Source organism: Neomonachus schauinslandi, chromosome 5 (genome assembly GCF_002201575.2).
Source record: "Neomonachus schauinslandi chromosome 5, ASM220157v2, whole genome shotgun sequence".
NCBI lineage: Eukaryota > Metazoa > Chordata > Mammalia > Carnivora > Phocidae > Neomonachus > Neomonachus schauinslandi.
The window spans coordinates 127,112,245-127,137,538 of record NC_058407.1 but is presented as its reverse complement, the minus strand read 5'-3'; the positions used below and the strand labels follow the sequence as shown (position 1 = coordinate 127,137,538).

The 25,294-nt window shown below is 47.0% G+C and overlaps 1 protein-coding gene across 2 annotated transcripts in view; it reads left to right on the top strand.

The window, feature by feature from the left end:
* Nucleotides 1-25,294, top strand: part of CELF2 (CUGBP Elav-like family member 2) — a 295,483-nt gene that overhangs the window by 258,031 nt on the left and 12,158 nt on the right. For both annotated transcript variants that reach the window (XM_044915547.1, XM_044915546.1), the window contains one exon: nucleotides 19,989-20,108. In XM_044915547.1, the coding sequence (XP_044771482.1) occupies nucleotides 19,989-20,108 (120 nt within the window). The remainder of the gene's footprint in view (nucleotides 1-19,988; nucleotides 20,109-25,294) is intronic.

Below are 25,294 nucleotides of genomic sequence, written 5' to 3'. Positions count from 1 at the left end.
CCGGGTTGGTTGTGTGTCTCATCCTCCACGCATCCAGGCAGTTCTGGTTCCTTCTCTGGAACGTCCTGTATTCCCCCCTCCAGGTGGACGAAGCTCTAGTCTTCCCTTTGTGCTGTCAGAGCGGCCCCCACGTCCGCCCTGACCCTCCGTCCGTTTTGCCCACTGTTGGCAAAACAAGACGGCTCCATCAGACACTTTCCGTGTGGTTCGGCGCGCCCTGGAGTAAAACAGGCCGCTTGGCATGGCATTCAGGGTGCTCCCTGGTCTTCCTCCACACTGTCCTGCCAGCACCCGCCCCCCACCAGCACCTCTCCAGCTAAACCAGGCTGTTCTTCATCCTCCCCAAACACACTGTCGGCCTCTATGCCTTTATTCCTGCTGGCTTCTCGGCCGGATGTGCCTTTTCCTGTTTCCTCCTGTGAAAATCTCCTACATCGCTGATTTACTGCAGCGTCAGTGCTTGGGAAGATTAATCTATGGGTGTCAATTTGGTGTTCTTAAGGCACATCATAAAAAGTATAGCTTATACTACGTAAATTAAGCTGCAGGAAAAGAATGTTTTCTAGGAATTGATAAAAATTGCTTTTAATACTCGAAGACTTTTAGGAATCATTGCAAATGCCCCCTCCACCAGAAGCCTTCCAGGAAAAATTAAGTGTTTCCACATTACATTTCTAGCATAAATACTTCGCTAGTTCTAACCCTGAGCTCCCTTAGATGTTCCTCGTGGGTGGAGATGAAAGGGAAAGCTGCAGTGTCAAGCAGGGAAGAGGCTTCCAGAAATGCCATCTACCCTTCTGGGCCACCCAGGTACATTCTTCACACTTGTACTAGAACACTTCATGTACTTTTTCTGCAGGATGGTTGTTTGAGCACATGCCCTGTCTCTCACCATCTAGATAGTAAGTTCTTTCAAAGTAGGAACGGTTTATTTACTTGTAATCCGCCCTGCTTTGGGAACAGCACATCGCAGACTGTCAGATGGTTTTTCATTCAGTCACGTAACCAAATGACGATGTTGTAATGCAGGTGTTTTAAAGCATTTGTTCGGCACCCATCTCTAAGGGGGAAGCCGGCTCTGCCATGGTGACGAGTGACAGGGTCCCCACACCCACCTTTGACCCGTGACCCGGTGCGTCCGGAATCCCACAGGAGCCACACCTTCCAGACGAATGCTCGGGTCTGACAGGTTCCTGAAGGACGAACCATACCACTTTCCGTTAGTACAAAATCACATAAAACTTTTTTTTTATTCTCATCACTATACGAAGATTGGCTTTCAAAACGTCCTGATGTCACGATATAAGCATGAGAGTCGAATAAAGGCATTTCATTTTGTCAAGAACCATCTACTTGAGTGCGGGCTTTCGAGAGATCACCCTCCAGCAGCAACCTGAAGCACGTGTGCCTCGCTCGGCCACGTGGCCCTCCACGGCCCGCACCGCTCAGCGAAAGCAAGAGCCCAGTCAGCTGCCCAGGCTGTTCCTACTTACACTGTCCTCAGCCTTGACTGGCGTCCCTGACCCTCCCATTTTCCTCCAGACACTCATCTTTTTTCACTACTTGTTACCAAAAAAAAGTCTCGAAACAGTCAGTTTTCCCCATCATTAGCTACACTTTTTAAGTGTTTTAGTCCGGAGGGTTGTTAAAATTTGCTGTTTATTTGTGGGGTTGAATCTAACAGCTTTACACCCTGTTGCTACAGAAAGAGAACGGACAATCCCATTCTTGGCTCACTTTGTGCAACTCTCAACATTTTTTTTCCTAGAAGGTTTCCATGTGTTAACTTGTTCCTGACATTACAGGGCTCACTTTATTTTCATTGACGTTAATGGAGTTGAACATAATGTAAAAGCTCCATAAATAAAATGCCACCATAGTAACTATAATTTTCGGGTATATTTTTTCATCTGTTCCACACACATTTGCTGAATGTCTCCTGCGCACCCACGACTGTTCTAGGCATTTGAAACCCATCACAGTGGACCGTGCAGACAAAAACCCCCACCCTCATGTAGTTTATATTCTAGCATTAGTTTTTCAAAAAGCCAAATGTCCACTATAGTCAAATGATTTGGTGAGCCTTGAAATATAAAATATAACATTGACACCCTTTGAAAAACCATAACCAACACTTTTGTTTACGTTCTGTTAAAATTTTGTGAATTAGACAAGTGGGGAAGGGAGGAATTTTCTTCCTCAGCTTTCTCCCTCTTCCATAAGCCTTGCCCGTTGTTCTGCACCTTTAACAGAGCAAAGAGCCCTGAGAAGGTGTGCACCCCTAGAGTAGATGTGGCAGGTGGTAGGAGTCCAGAGAGTAAGTGTACGTGGGCTTCTGCTCTGTGGCTTCTCAACCCAAGCATTTCACAAAAACCAAATGATTTCCAAAGTTCTTAGGCATTCAAAACTTATTTGGGGGGAAAAAAGTAACTGGGAGTGATCTGTCTGTCTGTCTAGTAGTGCTTCTTTATTTGGCATTGATCATCCTACTTCTAGGGTTTAAAAACAGACAAAAAACAACAACATGTAAATGCCTCCCAACCAGGGGAGTGTCGCTCGGCTCTGGGTGTGCTGGGCATTTAGATATGGAATTCCCTGATATTTTCACTCAGCCTCAAGAAAATGAGAAGTCCGTTGGGCCACATCTGCAGAAAGGCAGCTTATTCCCTAAGTCATCCTGGTGTCGCGGTTGGTGAGGTGCCCCTGACGTGGGGCAGACTGCCATCTCTGGACAGTCCTGAACTAATTTAAAGCTTCCTACAGCTGCCCGGCTGAGGGGGGTAGAGATACTTATGGATCACCACTTCTCTGCAGAGCCCACGCTTGGACTTAACGCCAAGCCGATTCTACCTGTGCCGTGAGCCCTGCTTGTCCCGTCGCCCTGGGGGCAGATGGGTCCTGTGTGCGTGCCTAGGGCTATCTTCCCCTTTACCACTCAGTGCTTTGTTCCTGCTTTGTTTGGGGTACACCTTTTAATGTTTTCAGATATTGGCTCTCGTTCTTTGTATGTTTGCTTGGAGCGGCTCTGGGGTTCTGTGCTGGCCCAGTATTAGTGATTCATTGTAAATAACGTTCTGCACAGTCTCCCACGTTGTGTGGCAGACCCACATCAGATCCCTTGCTGACGTGTGTACAAGCTCAGAGGTTTATTTTCTGTACAACACAGTAAGATTCTCTTCCCCACTAAACTACCCGTGTTGCTGTCTGATACCAGGTAGCACTGGTAAAAAGCATGTATTAATTGCTTAATTATATTTTATATCAGGTGGGAAATGCAACCAACTTTTGCCAACCAAAGTTGCCGGTCACAGCTTCCCAGAGGTTTATGGTCTAAGTTCCATGTTTTAAGACTTGAAAGCAACAAAGTAGGAACCTTTAGTTCATAGATGGTTTAATCCCACGAACCGCTATAAACTAGATGCAGTGGCCACATGCAAAAAAAAATAAGCAAAATGCACCACCCGGATCAATCTAGTTGAAAAGCAGGAAGTCAGGTAAGGTACAAGGTATCAGTGACAGGACAGATTCTGTCTTGAGGAGGTGGGGACATTTTCAATAGAACAGCTGACATTTGAGCCCAAATTTTAAGACTGGGTAGGATTTTGAGATGTCAAGAAGGAATAGAAGTTCTAGCAAATGTGTCAAACGTGAGAAACTACAGAAGAAGGACTTGGCCAGCAAATGGAAACTCCTCTCCTTGTTCACAAGCGTGAGAAGTATGGGAAGTGATGACCAGGGAGGGCCCTGAACTCTGTGGCTAAGGAGCCAGAACTTTCTCTGGTGGACGGTGAAGAGCATCTAAGGACTTTGAGCACAAGGAAGTGCGCCATGGGACTTGAGCACTGACTAGATGTGAGTGAGGACAGAGAGGAGGGCTTGAAGGGGACAGAAGCGTGTGGTGTGGGGGACCCGCGTCACGGTGTGTTCGTTAGTAGAGAGAGGGAAGGCAGGAGGAGGGCAAGCTCGAGCCCATGGTGATTCGATTTTGCATTCGATTGAGCTGAAGCACCTGTGAAAAGGCCTTTCGTGCAAATGCACCCACCAAGCGGTTGGATATCTGGCCTTTGAGTTTGTCATGGAGCTCAGAGTCAGAGGAGTGGGTTGAAAATCAGCTACGGAGGTGAGGTGGACTGATCTCAGCGTGGGGGTGGATGATACCATTGAGTTAGAATCACCGAACATAGCTGAGGAGGAGACTGGGTACGCCGTGCTGGCTGATGACTATTTGTGGGACGGACAGGAGGAACCACTTGCTGGGAGCGGGGTCTCGGGCCCGGGCAGAGGAGCTTCAAGCAGGAAGGTGACAGAGGTGAGCGCACAGAAGCGGTTAGGCCCTCGGTCCCCCCTTGCGTGGCCGGTCACTGCCGTGGAGTAGATGGTCACAGCTCTACAGGCAGTGAGACACGAGGAATGTGGGACCAGAGACGAGAATGACATACTGATATGTGATAGTGTCATGAAACACAGTGATTAAAAAAAAAAGTCTATAAAAGCATCAGGGTCAGCACGAAGATGATGATGAAGAAAACTGGAACATGTTTCTAAGCTAAAAGAGGAGCCAGAATGAAAGAGAACAGGAAGAGGCCAATGAGGGGGGAAAGGATGGGCTGAGTCGGAAGGTGGTCAGCGGGATGGAGTCAAACCCTCCTCGATGGGTGTCCCGCGGCACCGGGGCCTTGCATGGGGGTCTGTCACGAGCTGGGAGAGGGGACCCTGCCCCGCCTTGCTCTGCCCCCACACTGTGTGTGCATAACAATGTGCGTGATGGGGCATGAACCCCGAGTCGGCGCTGTGGACAGGGACAGTGGAGCCTTGAGAGAGGGAACACCTCCTTCCCCAAGGAGACATGAGCACACAGAGGTCAGGATTGGTGAGGATGCAAGGAATTTAGAACGGAGAGGTACTTCCATCACGTGTAGGTTAAGAACTTAAATATGTAGTGCTGGAGACAAAAAAGTTCATACCCAGGGCAGAGGTTTAAAAAAAATAGGTAATCTAGAGAATGTAATCTAGAGGAGTTACAATTTCATTTTCTTTCTAGAGTATGTGGACATCTTGACCAAGAGTTGAAAGACTGATTTGGAGCAAGTCATTTCATCTTTATTTAGCTTTCTCAGTTGTGAAGTGGAATTGTTCCCCTTTACCGAAATATTGAGGTTAATACGTACATAGAATGCACACTGTCGCTTTTTTTAAAGGACAACATTTAAGTATCTTATGGGAAAAATTATTTCATTATTTGGGGATGATATAAAATTCTGTTGACAACAGGAAACTAGGTTAAAACTAGAAGAAGATCCAGGGATATTTTCCGCTGAACCTTTTGCCCTCAAAAAAATGAGTGTCTTCCCACCCTTCTGAAAGTATTAGAACATAAATGCAGGGAGGAGACCCATTCCTTCCTTTTCTCTACTCTGGGGCTCAGCTGAACAAGTGGGCGGTGAACTTCCCACAGCACCTCAAATTGGACTTGAGGTTATAGAACCAACACACCGTGGATTCGAGAGCGTGAGGGAACCATGACGGGGCAGGACGTCCTCGGAGCGGCCACCACGTAGTCGGGCACTGAGGCCCTGGGCGAGCTGGCGGCCGTTCACAAGGGCAGCCGCCCCGCTCACGCGCACCTGCGGCCCAGGGCTCCCCGCTCGAGGACCCTGCTGGCTGAGCTCATGGCCCTGGCCGACCTTGGCCTCTCATCCAAAGGAAGATCTGCCTCCCAGAAATGAGTGCCTTGTCCCTCTGGGCAAACTGCCCCCCGTACCTGGGCCTCCCAAACCCAGATTCGGACAGGTTTTCAGTGACCCGCCAACATGCACCTGCTTCCCACAGAGGCTCATTTCCCGCACCTTCTCGCAGGAGCACAGAGCTGGTCAGATCAGCACGTTCTGCGGTTACAAGGAGTCCTGAGGATCATCTGTCCGGGTGCCTCGCTCGTGATCCTGAGAAGCCCACGGGAGGCTGCAGGGTTAAATGACTTGCCGAAGGAACACGTGCTGAGAGTGGCAGATGTGATGACAGTCCGTCCTGCCATGCCTCAAAACATGCAAAAGCAGGAACTCCGGAGGACCTGGAGTTGCAGTTCTGGATTTTTCCATTCACATGTTCTTGCCCTTGTGAGGAAATCAACAATTTTTTCAATTCGTGTTCACCACCATCTGAAAAACAAACATCTGGGGCCATCTGAGGGCATGTGTATACTTGTATTTTGGTAAATCCTCAAGCAGAATATCGCTAGAAGGGAAAACAGGTCCAGTTTTCTCTTGGCTCTGGTCTTGTTAGGTCCGTGTCCACTGAGTTTATATGAAGGGACTTTTTCACACTTGTGGCCCCAAGTGACGCCTTCCTTCTTTTTTTTTTTTTTTTAAGATTTTATTTATTTGACGGAGAGAGAGACAGCGAGAGAGGGAATACAAGCAGGGAGTGGGAGAGGGAGAAGCAGGGAGCCCGACGCAGGGCTCGATCCCAGGACCCCGGGATCATGACTTGAGCTGAAGGCAGACACTTAACGACCGGGCCACCCAGGTGCCCCTGACGCCTTCCTTCTTAAGCGTCTGTCTTCATGGGACTGGGGAGGACACTGGAACCGAGGCAAGGTGGGGAGGTCTCCAGGTTGGCTGACAACTGACGAATGTCTCTCCTCGGAGTATCAGCTAGTGAGAGCTCCAACAAGCATGTGGAAATAGAAATTAAAGGGAAGAAGACCGTGGGCTCCTTCCGTGCCTGCACCACTTTGTCACCTTCCACTGTGTCTGCTGCCTTCTAATAAGGCCTCGGAGGCCGTCAGGGTCCAGACAAGGGGCTTGCTTCAGCCAGTCCTCTAGACATGAGAGTACCTCTCACCCATCTCCCAGAGACCTGGGGGGAACCGGGCTGGCCCCGTGTTGCCCGAAGCCGCATCATCCACTGTCCTTGGGAGGTGAAGCGATGGGGGACAGATGTTTGTGGGACCAAGGACATGCCTGTTACAGACCATCGAGTAGTGACATCAGAACACCTTTGCACCCCACCTTCTGACACAAACAGCCTCCTCCCCTCCTCCCTTTATCCCCACCCCGCAAAAAACCTCATAGGGAATAAATTAAAATAAGAGGCGTGGTTCCTGTGGTGTAATTGGCCCCCTGGGAGAAGAGAGGCTCCGTGTTTTGTTAACGCCCCAGGGTTGTGATTAGCTAATAATGACGGTGCTCATGTCATTGCCTAATTATCCTGCCTCCTCACGGGCTCCCCTGAGCTGGCGACAGACGGCGTCCAAGTTTGTTTGGGGCAGAAGGGCGACCGCGGGCTCCCGCGTCCTCAGTATGTTTGGTCGAGGTAGACAGTTTGCCGTTTGCAGTTATTTCATTCTCTAAAGCACAAAGCCACTTTGCTTTTGCCATCCGATCATGGGTGGAAATGTTTAATGAATGCGCTGAAGGCAGATTCTCGCCGGCTGCTGTCCATGTTGTTTTGTTGTAGCTCAAAGCAGAATCTCTTGCTGTCCAGGGCAAGGGGGAAACGTGGGGAAACTGATGCACTGGGTTCCTGGGAAGCACGCTCATTTTCGGGGTCGATGGGAGCTAGACACGGATAGCAGACAAGGAGGACGGGGCCCCGTTCGGGTAGGAGGTACGTGGTAAATGGGGAAGTGGTAAGTGGGAGAGACTCCTAAGCCCCTCGTGGCCATCTGTCTACGTTTCTCTCTGGGTCTGGAACCTGTAAAAGGAAGGTGCTAGGAGCCACCTCACCCCAGACTGGGACTCCTGACCTTCATCCCACCTTCTGCACAGAAGGAGAAGGAGCCGGTATTTACCTGTGTGTCTCTGGCTCGGTTTAAGGGGAGGGGCAGGTTCTCCAGGCTGGTCCTGGCCCTGGGCCCCGTGCCCACCCCCGTCCACCGAGGAGGCCCATAGGAGTGCCAGCATGGAAAAGGAGAGCGAGCATCTGGTTCCTTCTATGAAAGACTTATGTCAGAGGATGGAAGGGTAGCTCTGCCTGTCTTGGTGACAGGGTAACAACTGGCTTTGTCCACACTCTCTGTGGCCTGTGAGCAACAAGAACAGTTAGAGGAGAGTCTTTCACTTAGCCAACAGCCCAGCTGTGGCCTTGGGGACCCTCTGTGAGGCACAGTGTAACGCCGAATGGCATCCCCTTGGCCGCGCTCATCAAGGTCTTCAATTGGCTTTGTCCTAAGAAAAACTGGACACAGCCTTCAGTGTACCTGCCTCAGCGTTCAGTATTATTTTCATTTATTCATTCGTCAAATATCTGGTGCCCGTTATCTGTCCATTACTCTTGTAGGCTCTAGGAAATAAGACAGGTACCACTTCTCACTAATAAGCTCATCTGCTGGTGGGGTTTTGTTTTCTTATGGAAGAGAGAACCATAACTCAGTAGTCTTAGGAAATTTTTTACTTCTGGTTTCCTGCCTCCCAGCATCTGTTCCCTTCTTATCACAAGCGAAACCTTACCTCCCCAAAACTTCTCACCTTCTCAGGCCCCAGACTTTTCCACACCCAGTCTAATGGAAGCGCCTGGACGCCTCTGAGACCAGTGACTCTTACACAGTGAGCAAGAGCCACCCTAGGAGGGCAGAGTAAATCAGGTCCTGCACCCTGCACCCCGAGATTTTGGTTCCAGGAGTCTGAGGTCACCTCCAGGTGATTGTGGTGTAGGAGGGCCTCGACTGTCATGTTTAAAAAGTGACTTTTCTCCGCTAAATGTGTGCATGGTTACCACGCCCTCAAAGGGCAGTGTGGTCCCTGCCTCCCATGGACAGGACAATTCTCAGAGCATCTCAGCAGCCCTGGGCCCCAGGTCAGAGAGTTTCCGCCCCCAAAGTCTGGTCTTTCTCTCATCATTTTCTCTGTGATGGAGTCATTGAGGATTTGAATCGGCTGTGCTCTGTGGGGTGGCTGCTTCTCCTACGAAAGGAGAAGGTAGAAGCTACGTTGCACCTTAAGCTTGACCGGGCTTATGTCGGTGTGGACCCCGTCAGTCTGCAGGCCTGCACAGGCCATGGGTTTTCACATCCCTCAGTTACCCTGTGGGCCATGAAGACAGGAACCTTCACCAAAGTGCCGCCTTATACCCGGCGAGTTCTGCCTGCTTGGAGTCCCAGTTTTTTCCCCGCCAAGGGATGCAGCCAGCCTGTGCTTGGCACTAGCAGAAACAGTAAGAACTTTTCCAAACTTGGATTATCAGAGCTCCAGAGCCATCAAGTGCAGGCCCAGGGTCCGCACAAACCCCCGGAAACGGGACCACCTGACCACCTTTTCTTTCCTAATTCCACGAACGGGGTGGGGGGGGACATGCGTCTGCGGCCACTTGCCATTGCAGACTGCCCTCCTTTGCGCTCTACCCGCCTCCTTGAGGCTTTCACCCCGTGAGCCTCATTTTGGTCTCCTGAGCTACAGAGAATACCTTTCTGACGCCAACACCCCAAACCGGCTCTTCGCCTCGTCTCCTCTCTGGGCTCAGTTCTGCCTTTGCATCACCGTGTGTCTCCCCAGCTTGGCTGGCAGACCTGCTCACCCCCTTCCTCGCTCTCGGAGTGGGGCACACGGCCTGAGATGCCTGACGACAAGGCCAACGGACCCGGGCTGCAGGGCTGGCAGGCATCCGTGCCTTCACCTGCCCCTCGACAGGGAAATGTTGGCTCTACGTGAATCCGAGGACAGGATGACCAGATTCGCATCCTTCGGAGACAGAGCCTCTGCGGTGTTTATCGGTCGTGTACTGTGCGTCAGACATCAGTGCCACCTCATTTGACCTTTGGAGTATCATGTGTCACTTCTCAGGGTGGGTCGCATTATTCCCATGTTGAGGATCATCCTGAACCTCACTAAGTGGAGGGATTGCCCAAGGTCTTACAGATTAGGGAAGGGCTGGAGCCCCAAAATCAAGGGTGAGTCTCAATGACTGCGAGCTCGTTGCTTCTGTAAACCCATCTCAACAGCAGCTACAGAGCGATGCAAGATGCAAAATAGGAATTTAAGTTGATCTCAGCATAATGTTAACTTTCTGGAGCCAGAGAGCTGGGTTAAATCCTGCCTCTCCAACCTATAGCTGGGTGTGCGCTTCCACCGGTGACTTTGCCTCGTAGGAGAACTGTAAACAGTTACATGAGCTGCTGCATGTAAATGCTTAGAACAAAGGCCACACATGCTCAGCCCTCCGTGCGAGCTGCCGCCGTGATTCGCTTGAGGCCTGCTGGAACTGAAGTGGAGAATGTATTCGAGTTCTTTTGCCACTCTGACACACCGCCTGAAACGTAGTGGCTTGAAACAATGCAGAGGTCTTATCTTACGACTGTAGGTCAGAAGTTGAACATGCTCACTGGGTTGGGACCAGCGTATCACCATGGCTCGGTCCTTTCTGGAAGCTCTAGGGAAGAATCCGTTTACCTGCTTTTCCAGCTTCTGGAGGCTGCAGACTTCTCCTGGACAAACAGCCCCTTCTTCCATCTCCAGAGCAAGTCCTTCTCACACCGCCCTCTTTGCGGCGCTTTCCAATCGCTTTTCCACTGGCAGGAACCCAGGCAGGTGATCACCCCATCTGAAAGCCTGCTGAATAGCAGCTTGTGATCCCTCTTGGTCATGTCACCTAACATGGTCACAGGTGCCAGGAATTAGGACACAGACATCTTTGGGGGGAACCATAGAGCATATAGTAGTAAATCTTGTCTCTCTCTCCAGACATAGCCCTGGGACCCAAATAAACTTAAATGGTCTCCTAGTAATGTAGAAATTAGAACAGAAAGAGAAGAGAGAACAGGAAGGCCTTCATCAAGCACCTCCTGATGTCTTGTGTTTTAATTCAGCGGCCCCGTGGATGTCAGGTCCTTTCTAGTCTCTCCAGCTACATTAGGCAACCTGACTCCCATTGGGGAGATCGAGGCTGGTGGGGGCTGGAAGGGGGAACGTCCGGTTTATCCACACAGCAGAGAGAGGGGGATGTCTTTCTGGAAAGTGAAGCAAAGGCCTTTTCTCTCTAGAAAGCTCAGAAAAAGAAGAATAAGCATTTATCTCTGGAATAAACATAAAAAGAAACCAAATGAAACATTTTTTTTTGTAAATTAGGTAAGATTCAACTCACTTGTATTTTGGGTTGCTTTGAGAAAGTTTCCCAAATAGCCCCTCTCCCAGAGCTGTTAGGTACCCTGATGGCCTCCTCACCGGGGACTTGCCCACACAGCTACAGAGCTGGCCCCATCGCGAACCGCCTCTCGCTGTGTGCGCCGGGCAAATCCACTCAGCCCCCGACCCTCTGCTTCCCATCTTCAAGGTGGAGAAGAGACTCCCAGTCTAGTTCGTGGGTTGTCTCAGAGGATCCAACCTGAAATGAAGGAATGTGTGTGGAAGTCAGCGCTATCCGTTACTGTTGATGGAGATTGAGGGAGAGAAATCTCTGGGCTGGGTGGGTGAGCCAGCTGGTTATTCCTCTGGCTCGTCTAGGACTGTTTTCTCTCTTTCCCTCCTTCCTTCTTTCACTCTGGCCTGGCGAGGGACGTAACAATCTAGGCACTCCTTCTGTGACCTGAAGCTCTGACCTGGGTGGAGACACTCTCCTCAATATATTGTTGATCCAAGATCTAGCACCGTTCCAAGGAGAAAGAACCCATCTTATCACTTAGATTGCGACAGGTGTCTGGGAATTAACTGAGCACGGCGTCTTCCCAACAATGAATTAACCTGGTCAGAAGAGCAGAGCAATCCCGTGACCAGGTGGAAGCGGGCACGTGCTCACCCTTCCCGCCTCGTCCCCCTCCCCTAGCCACTAACCCTCTCACCCTCCCACATTTCTTCATAGAAGGCCCAGAACTGTGCTGCCGCGCGAGGTAATAAATGCAGGACTTTTGTTGGTTGCGTGGCCATTGTATTTCCTGGCTAGCCGGCCAGTCATGACTTCTTTGGGTTCATCCGTGGCTTCTAAGCAGGAGTAAAACAGGCTTATGATGTGACATGTGACAAGTGACATCTGCAGTGTGCGAGCAAGGGGAGGGTGGGCTGTGCTTGGCTTGGTCGTGCACCGAGCAGCCTTGTCCTGAAAGAGGCGCCGTGGACAACAAAGACCCCTGTGTATTTACCGCCCCCCCCCCCCAGTGTCCCTTTGGCACACGTCATGAACAGTTTAATTGAGAAAGCAAAGGATACCGTCGTCAGGGGAGACCAAAGGGCATTTTAGGTGGGCAGCATGCAGTTAGCCAGGGCAGCATCTTGCCAGCCGGCCGACACAGAAATAGGAAAATATGGGGGTCGGGGGGCATTTCATGTGTCTCTGTCTTCCGTGTCTGGGGTCTTTTTTTCTGTTGTGTGTCTGCTGAATATCTGGTTTTACAGCACATGATTGAGATGGGCTGTGTGACAAGTTTGAGGTTTCTTGCTTTAAGCGGACAATTTGCTAGAGTTCAAAGGACTCTTAAAGGTGGCTAGAGATGCAGCTGAGATGTCTTTTCCAGCAGAGACTCGAGGTGAATCTTCAGAGTCCTGCCCGAAGCTAAGGAGCACAGGGAGTCTTTTCGTTCGAAGGCAAGTTACTTAGTTCACTTGTGTTACTGTTCTGCTTGATCCCCAGCCCCCGACCCGCTCCCAGCCTTCTACCAGCACGAGCCCCACACCGCAGAATAGCAGGCCCACTTCGCTGTGTCCAGTCTTCCTGGGGTTCTAAATGAAGAGCAAACCAAGACCTAACGAGCCCTCTTTGTAGCGTCCATGAGAAAGCGGGCCTGCTGGATTTCCCAGCCCCCCCTCCTCGCTTGTGTCCCCCATGCCCACACTCCGCGCGTGCATGTCTACAGAGCCCTCCAGCTCGCTGCTCGCCATCATAATTGAGAATCATCAAGACAGAGCGGAGCATGGCTTTCTGCCACCCTTCCTCGAGCCCATCTTAGAGAGGGGAGGGCTGTGACAGGTCGCCCACAGGGCCTGAGGGGTGGCCGGCTCCTTGCCCCCTGCCGCCATGTGAAGCTCCAGCCAGAAGTGGGTGCCGGACACGTGCTCACTGCCGCTCTGGGTGTTGGCAGCTGAGCGCAAGCGGGGGGTCCCCGGGCAGCTGCCCGAGACGGAGAGGGGCTCGGGGCCTGTGCACACACTCTGCTCAGTGACTCGCTGTGAGGAAGAAGGTGGTCACCCTGTGCCTGTCCATTCATCAGTGACTGAAGCTCTGTAGACAGCTTACCTCCTTGCTCCTCATTTTAGGAGACGTATCCCACATAGGCACGTCCCCTCAGCTGGTCTGTACTCAGTAATCAACGGCGGTCTAAAAATCCCCAGATGGTACCAGACGCTGTGCCCAATTCATTATGTAGATCACCTTACTGAGTCTTCACAACCTTTTAAGTCGGGTGTTTTGTTTTGTTTTGTTTTATTTTACCCCCCACTTAAAAATGATGAAACAGAAGCTTGTGGAGATGAAACCATTTGGGTCCCGAGCGCTCAGTCTCAGCTACAGCCCCATTTTGTCTCTGGTTTTCTGTCTGTAAAAGGGGGTAAGGAGATCGTCATGATGTGTTACTTAGAGCCAGAGCCTCGCTTTTCAGGATCTGTGAGGCCCAGCCGGAAACGTCTTCCTGACCTCCTCAGGGATGCCCATGCTAGCCAACCCCCATGACCCTGTCCTGCCACCACAGAGGAGATGCAGGGTGACCGCCCAGAGGGGCGGCAGGAAGGACTAGAGACTAATGAGGTCTGGGTTATAAACGAGGTCTGAAAAATGTTAAGTTGCAGAGATTGAGGTATTATGTTTTGTCTCCCCCCATTACGGAGAATATCCCACAGCAGCGTGCTGATGGGTGTCCTAAGTCTTCCCAGGGCTATGCTGGTGCCCCTTACTGACAGGCAGCTTTCTCTAGGTTACTGACCTGAGTGCTTTGGCACCCATCCGTCGTCATTGGTGTGGACAGCAACTGAGTCTGGGGGCCTTTCTGGCAAGAGAAGCTTGAGTTGCTCAGAGGAGTGCGAGAATATTCTGATCCGGTTACTCCGTTTACTCCCCTCCGAACCTTATCCCGATCTGCTTCGTAGTCGTTGCCTGCGCTGTTTGAGGAATATCTCCTCTCCTCATCCTGCTCCTTTCTATTCCTTTCCCTTCTCTTAGATCTGAATGAGGACTCTGAGGGCGTAGAGAAAAACGGAGTCCTGAACAAGGGTTTTCTGACAGTCCGTACATGCCGGCACCGGAGTGCTCTTATTAGCTAAATTTCATCAGGACAGAGATGCACATTTTCATGGAAGTATATCAGAGTCCTTTGCAATGCAGGCAGTTGACCCGGTCTTCATTCTCTCTCAGACTGTTGCAGAACTCTTCTGTCTCACGTTACTATTGCCATTCCAGCTCCCGTGGCTACTGTGTGAATGGGATAGATTTTCACATCCTTTTCCTTTCAACCTGTTTGTGCCTTTGAATCTAAAGTGTGTCTACCGGGGCACCTGGGTGGCTCAGTCGTTAAGCATCTGCCCTCGGCTCAGGTCATGATCCCAGGGTCCTGGGATCGAGCCCCACATCGGGCTCCCTGCTCCGCGGGAAGCCTGCTTCTCCCTCTCCCACTCCCCCTGCTTGTGTTCTCTCTCTTGCTATGTCTCTCTGTCAAATAAATAAATAAATAAATCTTTTAAAAAATAAAGTGTGTCTGCCGTAGACAGTATAGGCAGATCTAGGTTTTGTGTTTTGTTTTTGTTTTTTTTAATCCAATTTAACAATCCCTGACTTTTGATTGGATTGTTTAGTTCATTCACATTTAATGTTCTTATCAGGTTGCATTTGTGTGTGATGTTTTCCTGTTTTCCATGTGTCTCAAGTTGTTTTGTTTTTGTTTCTCCTTTATGGCTTATAGCACCAAGTGAATATTTTCTAGTTATAACATTTGAATTTCTTCAGTGATTTTCCTCCATATTTTTTAAAGTTTATTTTCCTAGTGGTTGCTCTATGATTTACCACATGTGCCCTGTCCTACCAGAATCTACTTCAGATATATACCAACTGAATGCCAGTGAGATACGGAAACATTCCTATCTGTAACTCCATCCCCTTTTGTGCTATTTATATACGTATTATGTCTGTGTATGTTACTAATATATATATATAGTTACAATTATATAGTATAACATAGAGTTACCTAATACATAGTTACAATACATTAGGTAACTATATATCTTATACTATATAACATATAGTTACTATTATTACTTTTTGTACTTTAAAGAAGAAAGGAGAGCAGGTATGTATCTATGGAGTTTGTAACCTCCTTATTTACCATCTCTAGTTCTCTGCACCTCTTTTTGTGGTTACTATCTGGTATAGTTTCCTTTGCTGCAATGCAGCTTTGTCTCCCCCACCCACTTCCTTTGTGCTTTTATTGTCGAGTATACTTCTAGATGTTAGAGGCCCAACAGTACAATTAGTACACACTGCTTTAAGCAGTTGATTTTTCAGTCAATTAAGAGAAGAAAAGAGAAGTGCAATTATACTTAAGTACCTACATAATTACCTTTATTGGTGGTGGTGGTATTGTTGTGTGTATGTGTGTGTTTATATTATTGTCCGGGATACTGCTTTCAGCCTGAAGAACTTGCTTTAGTATTTCTTATAACACAGGGACTGCTAGCAACAAATTCTTTCAGTTTTTGTTCATCTAGAATGTTCTCCTTTAGTTTGAAGCATATCCATCAGAACTTCATTTAGTGAGGGTCTATTGGTAAAAAAAAAAAAAAAAAAAAGTCTGCGCTTTTATGTGACAATCACTTCTTTATTTTGTCCTAATTTGTGAAGTGTATTTTTGTTGGATATTCTAAGTTGACAGTTTATCTCAGCACCTTTTCCTAATCTGTCTTCCATTACTACTGTTGAGATGCCAGGTACTGAGGTGTCTAATTGTCACTTCAGTGACTTATTGAAGGCATTTTTTTTCTCTCTAGTTGTTTTTAAGATCTTCTCCTTGTCTTTGGTGTTCTGCATTTTTGTTTGTTTGCTTTGTGTTTTTTTGCTGTAGTGCATCTAATTATGTATTTTTCTTTATCCTGATTGGAATTCATTGGAATTCCTGAATGTATGGATTTTGGAGAGGGGGCAGGGCATCTTATCAGTTTTGGAAAATTCTCAGTCATTAACTCTTCTCATACTGCCTTCTCCCCATTCTCTCTTTTCCTCCTGAACTTCATCTAGCCATGTTAGATCTGTTCTGCAGCATTTCAACATCTCATGTTTCCTCAATTTCTCAGTTATGTATAACTCCTCAAATCTGTCTTCCAGCTCCCTAAATTCTCTCTTTTACTGTATCTAATATACTGTTAAACCTATGTACCCAATGAATTTTGTATTTTGATTATTATATTTTTCATTTCTAGGATTTTTTTTTTAAGATTTTATTTTAGAGAACATGAGCAGGAGGGAAAGAATCTCAAGCAGACTCTGCACTAAGCCTGACCTGGGGCTTGATGTCACGACCCTGAGATCATAACCTGAGCTGAAACCAAGAGTCGGACACTTAACCGACTGAGCGACCCAGGCGCCCCTCTAGGATTTTCATTTAGTTATCAGTGTGCTTGGTCATTTTTTATAATCACATGCTTTTTTCACTTCTCAAAGCTTTTTAAATTTCTGCCAACATCTTAAACGCACTTCCTTTCTGTTGTGTGCTAACAAGTCCAATATCTGAAATCTTGGTAGATCGAAATATGGTGTCTAACTCTGTCTCTGCTGCTGCTTATTCTTGGTACTTGGTTTACTTGTATATTTTGTGGGTTTTTTTTTTTTTACTGTCAACTATCTCAGACTTTATTTCTGGGAATTCTTTGGGGGTGAAAATAGGTCCTTTCAAGGATGACTTATATTTGATTCTGAAGATGCTAGAAGTACAGGCCTGGGATCACTCTAAGTTCTAGACATGTGAGTTTTTGACCACTCAGATTAAATAAAGTTGGGCTGCAAACTCACATGAGGGCTTGATTATTGTTAAACATTATCAGAGAAATTGCCCTCATCCTCCTCAGATCATAACCTGAGCTGAAACCAGCTCAGGGAAGTACTGGGGAAGTACTTCTAGAACAGTAATATGAGCATATCTGTGAACCGTTTCTCCGGTGAAACCACCATAACTGGTGAAAATTATAAAAGTCAACCACTTAAAATCTCTAGACATTGTCCTAAAAACATACACAAATGGAGAGACATTCTGGCAGATGTTCTGGCAAAGGAATAAAGGTAATGATTACCTTTGATTTTCATAAGTTACGTTTAACTGTTAAAATTGTTATAGTAGTATATAAAAGAATAGAAATAGTATACATTCCCTTCAGAGTAGTGGAGGGGAAAATGGAATGTGAAAAGAGTAGTAATAGTCCTAAAGGAAGGCAAGAAGAAGAAAAATTATAGGCAGGACATATAGCACAAATTTTACGTTTCTAGTAAAAGACTGTTAAATTGTTAGGCTATAGTTTTTAAAACCTGTGTATATATTGATTCTAAGAGAGGTGAAATACAAACAGACAAAAAAGCAAAATAATAGCAAAAGAGACACCATTCAAATAACCAAAAAATCTGGTGCCTTATTTTTTTTTAAACATCATACAGAACAGATTTCAAGGTAGAAATAAGAAGATCACCATGAAAAGTTTATTGTACCGGAAGATAGAATAATTTACAAACATCTATGCAAGTAGCAAGAAAGCTTCAAGGTGTATTCCAAAAAATTTCCATATTGACCTGGAGAAACTGGTATTAACATAGTGGAAGATTTCCACATGCTTCTCTCAGTAACGGACAGCTCAGGCAGACAAAAAAAAAAAAAAAAAAAAGGACTTAAATGTAAACGTTAAAATTTTATTAAGAGCATATTATGAATTATTTTGTGCCAATATAAATCTGATAACTTAAATATACAAGCTCCTAGAAAGCGCTGACTTAATAAAACTGGGTAGAGAAGAAAAAAGTTGAACAATCCTATTTATTAAAGAAATATAATCTGTATTTTAAAATCATCCCATGAAGAAATACAAAGTCTGTATCATTTTTACTGGCATATTCTCCCAAACATTTAAGTTACAGGTAATTTCAAACTTATATAATTTCTTCCAGAAAATGCAAAAATAAAGGCACTGAGTCAGTTTATGAGGTTAGCAGAAGTTAATTAGCAAAACTAAAGACAGCACAAGAAGAGAAAATAAATGCCCATCTTATCCATGTACACAGGTGAAAAAATCCTGAAGATATTATCACATAATGAAGCCAAGGAACCATTGTTCTTTTTGTGAGGTGTAATAATGGTTTTGTGATTTTAAAGACAACATCCACAATTTTTAGAGTTGCATACTGAAGTATATAGAGGTGAGATGACATAAGGTGTGAATTTATGCCTTAAAATAGAGTAAGTTGCTTCTCAAATATTCTAGAATGTGGACCCGAGTTTACAGGAGTTTGTCATGTTATTGTCTCTTGTGTGTGTATTTGAAAAGTTTCCTAATACAAAAGGATGAAAAACACTGGATTATATATAATTTTCTTTTAAAAAGAGAAAGAAAGCACATACACATTATGAGGTGTCGAAAGCTAATGCCATGTGTGGACAGAAATGTGACAAGGTGGGGAATTCATTTTTTAGGCATTTGATCTGACCTCACCCAGAAGGGATCCCAAGCAAGGTGCATTTCAAGCAATGCTCCTTGGCTTCTGAAGGCAGAACAAGGATGAGCTCCAGCTGAGCAGGAACATTCCAGAAGGATGGATAAAGTTCCTGGCCATCCTCGATTTCACAGCTAGAAATGGACCAGATGCTTCTTTTAGCACTGGTTGGAGTTCAGTTTAGCTTTTACCCTCCGTCACCAGGATAAAGGGAAGTGATGTACGTGGAGAAAGTCAGCGGAGTGTAAAGCTATACAACTGTATACAAATGTAAGATACTTGAAATATTATTTACAGAAGCCATTGTAAGTATAAAAGGGATAGGGAGTGCAGTTGCTCTGGAGAACAGTCTGGCAGTTCCTCAAAACGTTAAGAATAAATTTATCATATGACCCCGCAATCCCACTCCTGGGTGTGTGTGTGTATATATATATATACACACATACACACATACATATACACTCAAGAGAAATGAAAACATCTGGCTACAGGAAAGCTGTATACAGATGTTCAGAGCATCATTATTCATACTAGCCCAAAAGTCAACATGATCAAAATGTCCCCAACTGATGGATGGATAAACAGAATATAGTGTTTCCGTACAGCGGAGTATTTATTACTCGGCAGTTAGAGAGGGATGAAGTACTGACTCGTGCCACGTGGATGGACCTTGAGAACATTTTGCTAAGTGAAGGAAAGCAGTCACAAAAGATGATTCGTATGATTCCAGTTATATGAAATACCCAGGCGAAGCAAACCCATAGAGACCAGAAGTAGAGGGGTGGGTGCCAGTGGGGGGCGGGTGTTGTGGAGAGGGGAGAAGGGGGAATGCGTGCTAATGGGGATGGGTTTGTTTGGGGTAAGAAAAATATTCTGTTAGATGGTGGTGCTGGCTGTGTAACTCTGCGGATAGACTAAAACCCACTGAACTGTATACTTTAAAGGGATAAATTTTACGGTATGTGAATGACATCCCAATAAACCTGTTACCTAAAAGGCAGGGTGGGGGGAGGGGTAGTTAAGAGAGAGTTTGGAACAGAATGGTTTTATCTCGTACCCCTCCTCACTCTGTTACCACCACCACCTGGGCCCTGAAGTCTTTAGTCAAATTCAGGAAGATGGAGGATTTCTTTTTTTCAAAATTTCGTTGAGAAAAGAAAATGCTGAGTCTGAAGCAGAAACCGAGAAAGCCAAGAACTGCCCCCCCCGCCCCGGCCCGGGTGCTGGTCCCTGATGAACCTGGATAAGGCCCCAGCCTGGAGGGAAGCGGCTCTGGGGTCCTGGTGCCTGAGCGGCCCCCACTCCGCTGCGGGAAGACGAGTACTTTCCGGGGCCGGTTGGCTTTCACTCATCTGGTGCTTTCTCTCCCCGTCTTCCTGTCATGTTTTGTGTTTCAGTGGCTGCTTCAACCCCCAACTCCACTGCTGGTGCAGCCATGAATTCTCTGACCTCCCTTGGGACGCTGCAAGGACTGGCGGGAGCCACTGTTGGGCTGAATAATATTAACGCACTAGCAGGTACCCTAAACAGTGAGTATTTGCTGCTCTGGTGGACAGCCTCCCCCCAAATTCTCCCCCAGTAATGACCTGCAAAGGAGAGGGAACAGGGAGAACTACAGCTTGGGATGGAGGAGCACATGCCGTGCTAGGCAAATGCTGTCTACGCTCACTTTGCCTCCAAGACCACCCAACCCCACCACCCCCAGTCTCTTCTAATATGCAGAATGTGCATCCATCCCTAGGTTCCTGTGGCGCACGGATAGCTACAGGTTTCACACGGGGGTGGTTTGGGTTTGGTTGGGGTCTCTTCTTCTGAGAGGCAGTGTGTTTTAATAGAAAAATGGGACTAGAAGTCAGGACGCATGGGTCCAGTTCCCAACCTGCAAAAGTCCTGAGCAAATGCTGGCCCGCCCACCTCAGGCTTCAGAGTCCCATTTGAAAATGGAAAGTTCTGGATTAGATGATCTTCCGGGTGTCCTCTTGCTCTAAAGATTCATGACATATATAGAGAAGTAAAAATGAGGCCTTGGAAAAAAGGAAATAGAGCGGAGTGCAGAGCCCCACCGGCCGCAGTACGGGGTCTGTAAGCACCCACAGACAGGACTCCCCCCGCCCCCCCCAAGCATCTTCATCTCTGAAGAGGCGCGTGTTACCTTGGCAGGCTAAGGCAGAGTTGGGCAGCCAGCTTACAGAATCCTTTCAGCCTGAAACCTAGGGACTCACTGAGGAACTCCAGGTTCTGTCCTACACAGCTTGCCGATTTCTGCCATTTTGGATCTTTGGCTGGAGGGGGGGTTGGGGGGGTTGGAGATAGTCCCCAGACAGAGAATAAGTCCTATTTTAGCCTTGTGCTTGGCATTGGCCTCTACACTGGGGGAAAGTGATCCTCCGCCCACAGAGGGGGACACCTCATTTGCCTTTCCCTCAGTTCAGTCCTGAGTCGAGAGTAGCCCAACCTAGGAGAGCCCGAAGAGATTCTGATTTGGGGGCCCAGTGACCTACCATGCAGCCCGGGCAACCCACCGCCTGCCCACTTTCAGCTTTCAGAAAGGGGTCCTTGGCAAGTTGGTTTCAGCCATGATCCAAGAAGTGAACAGTCTTTAAGGGATGATCAGATGATACAATTTTTTTAAAGCAAAAAAATCCCAATCATTCTATACTTTAAAATCTCAAAAAGAATGCCTTGTAGTTTGATAAAAAGGAATCTAGAACTTATCAAATTTTCAAGTTTTATTAAACACTTTTATTCAGATGCTCTGGGAAAAATGAAAACTGGGACTGAGTTTTACTGTAGGCCAAAAAGAAAAGAAAAAGATTATTCCTTCCAGATAGGATAGACTTGCTAGGATAGACTTGATTAGCAAACAGTACACGAAGTGGTAACCATGTGACAACAGAATGTTTTATTCCAGTAAAACTGCCTCCAGCTCCCCACTTCCCAATGGCCCAGGAGGAGCCGTCATTGCCTTGACTCCTGTTTCTGACCTTGTTCTGCAGACGCTCCAACCCACTTCCTTCCCCTCGGTTGCAGACAAGTGTGTTTGCACACATCCCTTCATGCTGCTTCTCTTGCCCCAGGACCTAGTTCCCCTAAAACAAGGACTTTGATTTGATCGCCTGCCTGTCCTGTCCTTGGTCTGCAAAGTAACAGGCCAGTGGGAATGGCTGTCCTCCTCAGCACGTGCTCATGACTGCTTGTGTGCTGTCCTCCCGTCTGTGTGGTCCTGTCTCTCTCCATCCCAGTCTCTCGTGCTTTGCTGGTGTTTTCCCATCAGTGCCATGAGGGACTAGAGAGGGGCTCTGTTGAAAGGCCAAGAAACTAGGACTAGTCCTCGTGTGGGCTCTGTGTCACAAATTTTGCTTCTGGCAAGGACAACGGGCTTAAATTGTTTTGTTCTCTAAATTTTTTGCAATTGGGGCACAACAAGTATGGATAGTTGACGGGGAATTGAGAAGGTGTCTTGTTTCAAACAGCCCCTACCAGACAGTGTGAACCAGGAAAATGTTTAATTGCTTATTTACAAAAATCACAAACAAAACTACATTCCTTCTGATTTGGTAAATGTTACTAGCACAGAGCTATTTAACAATCCCAACACTGGCTTGGAGCTGGTATTTGTTCCTTTTCTCAAATACTAAGAGGAAACCGAAATACATAGAGTGTCCTCTTTCAGACCACCCTGCCTGAATGTGATCATGCTGCCTATCCTACTGAATAACTCTCAAAGAAGGTACTCAAGAGACGTTACCGGAATAGAGGCAGCTTCTAAAATAGTTGGCCACAGCTTCCATATCACTGCTGTTTCCTACCTTACTCCATCCCAGGAACAATGACTTGCTACTGAAAGAATTCTCCGGTTGTCCAAAGAGAGCCGTCTCTTTCCCATGGACAAAGGAGCCAGGAAGAATGTAGGTAGATGGAATCCAGTTAATTCCCAATTAACTCATCTTTGTAAAAATGTTACCCTCTTCACTGCCACAGGGCCCCTCTCCTCCCAAAATAAAGTTTTGGTTAGAAGACAAGTAGCTGAATTAAACTGCTCAAATTTGATAGCCCTTTTCTTCCCTTATACATTCATGAATGGAGGGGCTTAAAAAAAGTAGAGTAGAAGCCTAAAGCTAAAAGCAAAAGTTGCCAAGATCAGAGGTAAGGAATGTGGGTGGTGATTGACTAACAGAGCTTTCAGTTTGGGATTATTTGAGTGTTCTCAAGACATGTTTTGTACATAAGATGTGTTTTGTACATCTGAACTAAAACAAAATATTTTTGCAGATATATCCACCCAAGAGTCTGTATCTGACTTTATGTAGGTGTTTTAACATAGGTCAAGTGACATACTTTTTTTTCCTTGTTCAGATCACAACATTCTTCCAAATGGCTTACCATATAGTGCTTAAAATTAGGATTTGTCAGAATATAACCAAGCACAAGTGCCTGGTGAATAGTGTTTATGGAAATACAGTTGACCCTTGAACAACATAGGTTTGAACTGTGCGGGCTCACTGATATGCATATTTTTTTTCAGTTAATACAGTAGAGTACTACAAATGTATTTTCCTTATGATTCAGTAGTCAGGATATGTACTGACTGTCCACAGACCGTGTGCAAAGATCCTCCCTTGTTGAGATTGGCCACATCTGTCATTTTGTTCCTTTAGATTTAATGGGATGAAATGATTGATCCATTTGGCTTTTTTAAAGAAAATTCCCATTCTTTTAAGGTGAGACATTTATTCAACTTAACTTTCTTCAAACCTCTGTAAACACTGTCCAAAGTTTGTGCATGTAATCAGATACCAGCAGCTGAATTGACAAGTGTTATCTTTGATATAATAATTATTTAATATAAATCTTCCTTTGATGGTCTTTCAAATTCCGCCAGGTAATCAATTACCTATTCTACCTTGACTTTGGCAAACACATCCCCCAGAACCTCCAGGATAGTTTGGTTTTTAATATTCTCAATGCACTTGCCAGAATTTGTACCCTTATTTTTTGCTCAAAAGGATGGTTATACCATGGAGGAGGAAAGGCCCGGGCTGGAGAGCCCTTACCAGTCCCCTCTTCCGCATCTGCACCCATTGGTGCCTCCAATACCGTTTCCATCCTCGCCTCAGGCAGGTCAAGCCAGCTACAACTACCTCCCGCACGCGTGGCATCACTTGAAGTAAGCAGAGCCCTTCAGAAAGCAGATTTGCCCTGAGATGTAGTCCAAAAACACGGCCAAGGACCATGAAGTGTAGGCAGGAACGGAGTGACGATGTGCTGGAATGTCACTTGGTAGGGCTGCAGGCCTCACGATGACTCTAGTCCTAAAACCCATCCCGTCTTTCAGGAGCACTGAAGTTCATTCTGCTTCTGTGTTTCAAGAGGAAAAAAATGGCAAAAAGGTGGAAAGAGAAGAAAATTCACCTGACCTGGATGATTAAAAAAAAAGGAGACATGTACCAGAGAGGAAGGGAGTCCAGGGCCGCAGTGAGCCCTGCAGTGAAACACCCGCCGTGTGTGCGGCCTCTGGGGAAGCTACGACACACAGGGAGGCACAATGGCTGCGAACCTCCAGGCCCTTAGCCAAAAAGGCACCAGAGATGCAGGGCTCTACCGTTCCGGTGACAGCAGCAGAGCTCCGAGCAGCCCCGCTCGCCACGATGCACACCTAGACTCTCCCGCCTCGGGGTAGAAGCAGAGTGGCAAGTCACCCCTCACTCTACTGCTAGAATTCCTTCCCACCCAGGGATCCGGCTTTCTAGAGGGCTGAGCCCCACGGCGTGATCGTCTGTGTCCCTAGCACCTAGTCGCAGCCTGACGGAAATGAAACAAACAGCACTGAACTGTGCCTAGCTCCTCCGGAGTTATTTTACACCCTCCTCTCACCTTCTAGAAAAGAACCATTGCTGTTTCTTTGCATTCACACAAATATTGGGAGGTGAGGATAAAATAAGACCGAAAGGAGAAAAATGAAGTTACTCCCCAGCCTTCAGCAGCCCTACAAATACCAGGGATGGAGGAGGAGAGAGGCCTGAGTCGGGTAAATGGGATCAGCTGCTGTCTGAGGGACTGTTTAATTCGGAGGACACGCTAGTTCCAAGCTCTTTAACAGCATTTATTTGACCAAAAAAAATTAGAGCATAGAATGCTTCTCAGTAAGAAACTTAAAGCAGAGTCCACAGGACCTCTGCTGGCCAGCACCTTCTTAGCTTCGTTTGTATTTGCTAGATCCACCCGCAAGGATTTCCTTTTTCAGGAGGCTTATCATTCCATTCTTCTGTCCTTCAGAGGCTCCTCACCCCCACCCCCCGTGCGGTGTCTGTACTGAGGAGACTGTACTTGGTGACTTCACCCTGCGCCCACTTCTGTCCCCTCAAGCCCCCCTGGAAGAATACCAGACTTGAGGCACTATGCATTTCCTCTGCTGTTAAGCCATGGTCTAATTGATATCTTGTGTGTAGTCCTTTTCACCCAAGAGATGAGATGAAGTTGTCAGAGTAACCGAGGCATGCTGAGAGTACGTAGAACATTCCCCACCTGCTCCATCTTCTGTGGATGGCACGCAAGAACACTGGTGGGTGTTGACATGATTCTGGTATTGGATTCCTCTGTATCATTTCTTAAGCATCTTTATCTGGTCCTCTGTCCTCATTAGACTTCTTGCCAATTTGTTTTTCAGTTAGTCATCTTTGCTATTTTAATAGCCCTAATCAAT